The 6,988-nt window shown below is 49.5% G+C and overlaps 1 protein-coding gene across 1 annotated transcript in view; it reads right to left on the bottom strand.

The window, feature by feature from the left end:
- Positions 1–52, bottom strand: part of LOC128274165 (octopamine receptor beta-2R) — a 4,180-nt gene extending 4,128 nt beyond the window's left edge. Inside the window, exon 1 of the mRNA XM_053012272.1 lies at positions 1–52. This exon is cut by the window's left edge and continues 424 nt beyond it. Coding sequence (XP_052868232.1) covers positions 1–52 — 52 coding nt within the window.
- Positions 53–6,988: the final 6,936 nt, after the last annotated feature.

Below are 6,988 nucleotides of genomic sequence, written 5' to 3'. Positions count from 1 at the left end.
ACGAGGATGAAACCATGTACTTCGACGAGTCATCATTGGAAGGATTCATCATACAGAGGACGGAGCTCAGGAGCAGCAGCAGCAGCAGCCGAGCCTAGAAGCCGTCCCGTCTCACACTTGTCACGGCCCGCTGCTTGGCCGCCGAGGTGCCGAGTAGACCGAAAGTATTCTCCCGTCGGCCGCAGCGCAAAGACATGGTCCTTTACGTGCCGTCGCTCGCCGTTCAGCGTCGTCGCGTACCTCTGCGTCGCATGGTGTGAAGCTTGGCCGGGCGGGACGGGAAACTAATCTGGCGCTGGGGAAAAGATGACGGGCGAATAGAACATAAATTAATGAAGGTCACGTCAAATCACGTGCTCGGCACGAAACGCTAGCCAGGACGATGACAAAGCACAGACAAACGGGCAACGGGGAACCCCTCGCGCCCCTTTTGAAAGTGAAATGGCGGCCATGTTTTTAACGTGGTAAAACTGCGGCAAATGTCATTCAACGGAAAACCCCCGGCCAGCGTTTCGTGTGTGGCTGGCTGAGGGCAAACGTGAGAAAAAGGGCGAAAGAGTGGCCCGGGAGTCCGGGAGCGTAATTTAAATTCATTTAGCACAAAGTGCTCAAACACGTACCGGGCCAGCAATTAGGCAGGAAGCGCAACGACCTCACAGGATGTGCACTTTTCATTAAGAAAGCACTTGTCCCAAATTAATTCCCTCTCGCTGCATCTGAATATGCAACCTGGATCGTCGCCTGGAAGATCAGAGTGAACGAGAGAGAGACAGGACAGGACAGCACAAGGGTGCGGAAAAAAGTTAACCCACAAATGTTTTCTCCATTTACTTCATCTTCATCCTTCGAGATGCACGACGAAGAAGCGGCTTTCAAGAGTGTCTGCGGTGTGTGCGGTGCGGCGGAATCTGCGAGGGCACATTTCCTCTTTGAAGTGACGACACACTTTATCAAGATTTTGCACCTGACGTCTATCCGGGGCTTTTCCCCCTTTCAAAATGGCAGCGCGAGAAACTGGGTCGCTGGCTTCGCCCTCTCCGGTTCGTCGGTGTGGGCTTTTGAAGTGAACGTCCCCCGACCGCTTTCAGTGTGTTTGTGCAGCGGAAGCTTTGATGACAGCGAGAGCTGCCAGGCGCACAGCCCGACGAACCCTACCTGCCGGTGGTATGCGTCAGTGTGGGTTTGTGTAGTGGGCTGCATAAACTTCTTCAAAAGTTCTTTAAAAGCATCGCCTTTTTTCATAATTCTTCGGAAAATTCCACAAATGGTGGGCAGCTCATAAATCGGGCCAATTTGGGACTACGACACACGATCTCACCATGCAACCCACAACCAGACTTTCGCAACACTTGTGGCTTTGCCACTCGACTGATGCGTCTGTTTATACTAAAACATTATGAGCAGGGCGAAATATCGTGTTTCATAAGAACGGAGTCCCGCGAAACCGTCTTGTTTTCTAGAAAATACTAACAAATTAAAAATACAGCCTGTTAAAACCCGACTTATCCTCGAAAAAATACATACAAAAAATACAAAAATACTAACTGAGGAAAACGATCAGGTAGGAGAATAGATACGCGACATACACAGCAAATTGATCTGCCTGTAATTAAAACATATACGGCGAAGGACGTCGGATAACGGATAACGAAACCATAATGTGAAAAGGAAAAGAGGAAAGCACGAGGCGGCCGAAAGTTCCATTGGCATGAAGATTTATTGGAAAATTGTCTCCTCAAATTTCGGTCCAATAGGGGAAGCAACATAAATTTGAAGAAAATTGCTACAGAATCGCTTCGAATGCTTGCCGAAGCTTAGGGTGAGCATCTAATGAATATTCTAGAAAAGGGCGAAAGGGAGCACAACCCATATCTGGTAAAAACCTGGTTAATAATGCAACGCTACCAACAGCAACTCCATGCCCCGGTCCGGGGAAAGTATTTAATCATTTTATTGGGAATTAATTTAACATGTCGCTAGCTCACCAGACTCGCCCACTAATACTTGGTTTCACCAACTGCGGATTCTATGTTTGTCTGACCAGACGATTCGTGCCATTCTCCAACTCGCTCTCTCGCTATCAAATTGACCGGAACAAGATTAACCGGCGCTAGGGGAATCGGGATGCGCGACACTCGCACCGCGCCACAGGAAGCACACGACAGCATAATGAATGGGTTGCGTATAATTCTTCACCAAGATGATGACCTGCGGCAAAGCTCGGTCCTGCATAGCCCGGACCTGTATTTGCAATGCAGATAATCACTACAAGTTCACCATTTCCGTGAGCACGGAACCCTCGCGCCCTGCACAGGATGCAGTGAACGACGCCCCCGAGGGGGGATGCTGTCGCTGGTGGATTGCAGAGCTACCGTGGAGCGTGGAGAAAGGACACGAGAGTGCAACGAAGTCTACGGTCTACGGCGACATCATGGTAATGATGATACTCTTGGGCCAGCCGAGGCCACCGTGTCGGCTGCGTCAACAAGCGCGCGAGGATATTGCCATGTCCTTTTTGGCTTTCTTTGCCAACTCTCGGATCCCAGAGGTCGAAGCTGCACGGCACTACAGAATGTAATAAAGTGGGAAACATTTACGCTAAACCCAAGCCGGAGCTTGCCATGTTGACTGAAAGTAACTAAAAAGTGATACTTTGCCGGAATCGCCGGAGTGTGAATAATCGGAAAAATTAGCAACATAAAGTTGTCGTTTAGCCGAACGCGCAACTTTAAGCGATTTCGGAAATGGAAACGTTTGCGCTCGCGAAAGCGGAACCATAATTACGGGACTTGCCGTTGCGTGGCGATAATTTTTCCCGAACCCCGACAATGAATTTCATTTCGCTACAGCCCGGCCGGATGGCCGTCGGTTTCGCTTGGCCGCGTGACGGATGTTGGAAGATTTCCCACGGTTTTGCACAATTGCGAGATGCTTAATGGCCAACGCCAAGACGCGTGGTGGACGCAAGGGCTCGCTGTACAGTACCGTGACCTTTTCCGGTCGAAGAACGAACCTCATCAGGCACCCGACCAGCGGCACCGACAGTCTTGCGATGTTTCTTGGGGCGGGCGACCGGGAGAATACGTGCACGGGCCGCCGGCACCTGGGACCGCCGTGGGATGAAAAATGCCCGTCACATTCGCACCCTGTTTGGCCAGGTGCCGTTGCCACGGTTGCCCTCGTCCCGAGGTGTGGCACGTACGCTTCCGGTCGTCTGTCACGGGAAATAGCCCGCAGTGTCCTGCCAGTCCTCGACGCAAGCACTTGCGCTCGTGCGTTCTCTCTCTCTCTCTCTCTCTGTCCATCGCATTTCGGCCCAACAACGAGACAATTGGAACAGAATAGGGAAGCATGAGGACGAAGCGAAAAAACAGCGCCTTCGAATCACAAACGAAAAGAGGGAAAATCAAACGAAACCGTTTCGAATGACAGCCGGAAAGCAAACAGAAGGCGAAAGCCTGCGTGTCCCCCGGCAAAAGACGCCTCTCTCTCTCGCTCTCTCTCTCTCTGTCTGGCTCGTGGGCGCGCGGTAGCATACGGGGTTCGGTACGTGTCGAATACGTGGCACCCAAGGAAGCCACCCGTGACACCAGCGGTTGCTTGCTTGGACTGAGATAAATTGAGGCCGGGAATAAGGTTTACGGTTTCCAGATGCCCCCCTCGCTGCCATTCCGTGGCACCGGATGGTTCTACTCAGCCTCGACTCGCTGCCTCGGTATTTCGGTTTCTCAGTCGGTCTTCTCATTTCTTTGCATAGTTTTACACGGAAAACGTCTCCTTTCCTGATAGTCCTGAGATGAATTGTAATGTTTTCAATTTTAAACTTTTCCACAATTCGAAACATTTTTATCCGTTTTTTGTGCTCGATTAGCGTTCCGACCACAAGGCCCATAATAAATGGTAATCATCCTCGCCTTCCCCTCCCGTAATTAATCCTTAAGGTACTCCGTAATCTATAACGGTGAACAGCAAAACTTGTCCACAGCAAAACTTGCGTGGAATGTTGCATGCAATTCACCGGTGCTACCTACAAGTCGATCCTACTTCCCTAGTCAAGTTAAGGATTTTTCGGGTTTCGGTATTTTTAGACTTTTTTTCAAAAATTGCTCATTTTTCGGATCTCCGTTGTCTGTTTCGCTATTTCTCCAGAACCACTGAACCAATCCGCGAGAAATTTGGCACTGCGTAGTTTTGTCCCACCGGACAGCGAATGCAGGACATTTCAACCCTCCCACACCTTCGGGATGGCGGGGGTGTCTCCTATACAAACGTTACATAAAATTCAGCATAACTTGGCTTGTTTTCTGACAAATCGAACCAAATTCTGAAGGTGGAAGTTTTTGGGAAGAGGAAATGTTCTGGTGAATGTTTGAAACACCTCCCAACTTTTGCAAATGGAAGCTTCTACTAGGTCTATGCAGCGAAAACCAGACTGTTTTAGAACGGACTGTGGTTAAACACACAAACAATTTTTATAATTTTATTTTTGCAATTTTCTATTTTATTCGAAGTATGTGCCATTGCTAGCTATACATTTGTCCTCTCTCACGGCTAAATCATGGATTCCCAGACGAAAGAATTCTTCGACTTTTTAAGTAAACTAATGAGTCATCCAATTTCGACTTCCTCATAGAAAAACGAAGGGCTGCTCAGCCGATACGTCCCATCCCATCGACGAAAAAGAATGAAATTCGGAAAGAGCCAAGCCTGGTGAATAACGCGGGGAGGAATAGCAGCTGCCATCCAAGTGATTTGATAGCATCCTGAAACAGTTTGGCTTTTTGGGGACATTTGAGGCTCAGGCCTCTGGCCACTGGGCGCCCCCATTTGTTTTTGATAAAAAAACGGCTTGTTGGTCGTTTCTCGATCAATCGATGGGTTTCAATCCGAAATAATTTTTGTTTCGACCTGAAATCATTTACCTGATGTCAAAACAAGGTAATGATGAATGAACCGCTAAACTGGGAAGTCCCAATCGACAGGTAGCCATCTTTTTAACAGTCTGGTTTTCGCTGCATAGACCTAGTATACAAAATCTAGGTTAATTTAAGCAAAACTCGGATAGTTTTCATTTGTTTTCTAGTGTTTTCATAATTTAAATACAAATAAAAATTAGGCTAGTAGCAGCGCCCTCTGTTATTGAGGCGTAAAACTTAACACCCCAGTAAGTTATCAAACGTAAATTATATTGAATACAGTTCGGTGGTAATTACACAGCGATTAACGCTTTATTGGAACATTGATCGTTATTGGATGCTGTGAACGCTTTGACCAATTTGTGTTGCATTCGAAGTGACCTTGCACAGAAGGAGCCTCCCCGAAGCGCGCACTCAGACTCACAGTGCCGGTTGGCGAAAGCGATCCTCAAACTCTTCGCTCCCCGATGCCCGATCAGATCAGCGTGACGGCTCGCCATTTGTACGTCTCACATTTCGAGCGTGCGATGCTCGTTAGACCATCGTTCTCGGGCTGTCATCGTCACGGTGCGAGCGGATGTGTGTTGAAATGTGGCCCCCGAACCGGTGCCAAAACACAAAACAAATCACTCGCAAGTCGCGCAAGATTATTTGCGATCGCCAATCACGAACCGCATCAGCCCGCGGGGGGGGCACATTGTTTCGCTTCAACCCGGCCGCTTCTCGGCCGTGGCCGTGCAGCAGCTGTGAAAATATCGGAATCGTTCAGCGGAATAGAAACGTCTCGTTGAACGAGTTCATTCATTTACCATAACACCGCTCGCCACCGTAGTAGCGCCGGGCGTGGCCGAGCATCGGGCGTAAAGCAAACAGCGCATCCTGCCACCGGCCGCCATCGCCGTGAGAAATCAGGATTCGCATTTGCCAACCCTGGGCGTACACGATGCCCTCCCCCCCTTTGACAATGACCACCCTAACTGCCCCAGGGTGGTGAGGAGCACCCGCCACACATGTTTCGAGCAAAGTAGACACAAAACGGGGCAGGTCGTTATTTAAAATTAGAAACCAATTTTTAACCTTCCCCCCTCGACCAGCGTCACTTTGGTCACTATGCTGCCTATGCGCGTCCACCGTACTCCCGGCCCACCCCATACCTCACGCTAAAAATACCCAACCCAAAGTGAAACCGAAAATCGATGCCGAACTCGCCGTGGCCGCCACGACGCGATACGTCCTCGTACCTTTTGTGGGTTGAATGGCGTCGAAGCGGACCAACCCTTGGGCGGTGGGGTTGGCTGGCTTTGTTTTGGCTGGCGGCGGGACACGACACGGCGCCCTAGGACCCGGTTGTTTGTGGTTTGTTGAATGTGAATGTTGAATGTTTGGTGCTCTTTTCGCTTTGCTTCGATCGAACCTCCCCTCCTGGGACGCTAGGATTTGAGAAATGAGAAACACAAATTGAGGACAAAACGATCGCGAAACAGCTGGGAGTGGCTGTGAGTGGCAGCGAGCATAGGTATGCGAAACAATTAGATGCAGCGCCGATTGGTTTGGCCAATCTTTATCACAACAAACGCCGAAGCGCGACGTGAAATGGCGCTGCTTGACGCGTGTTTGGCATTCTCGCTCTCCGCACTGACAAACAAATCGGTCCTCATGCCAATGTTGGCCGCCCCTATTATGAGGTTCAAATTATGTTACAACATACGGCGAATGAGTTTCCCAAAAAACCATTTCCTATTGGTCGGCAAACATTCACTGCAGTCGGCGAAACCAAACGGCAGCTGCATAACCGCGACTGACCACAAATGCGAAAACAATTCTAATTGAATTCCAGATGGACGCTAGGTACATTCCTGATGGTGCTTCGCTCCAGGATCCAGCCCAAGAATAATGTTTGCTCGATGCGGAAATTAGAGTTTGGTTTCCGTGAGTGGGGATTACAAACCGCAGCTCTCAGTGATTGAAAATCGTTTATGAAAATCCGATTTCTAGGCACTCGCGAAGTGCAGCCACAGCTCCATGGGCTCCTGGCTGGCGAATCCTTTGGCCGCAAATCTTGAAGAGCACTT

This window comes from Anopheles cruzii, chromosome 3 (genome assembly GCF_943734635.1).
Source record: "Anopheles cruzii chromosome 3, idAnoCruzAS_RS32_06, whole genome shotgun sequence".
Lineage (NCBI taxonomy): Eukaryota > Metazoa > Arthropoda > Insecta > Diptera > Culicidae > Anopheles > Anopheles cruzii.
The sequence above is the reverse complement of the archived record's forward strand: the minus strand, read 5'-3'. Positions and strand labels throughout refer to the sequence as shown.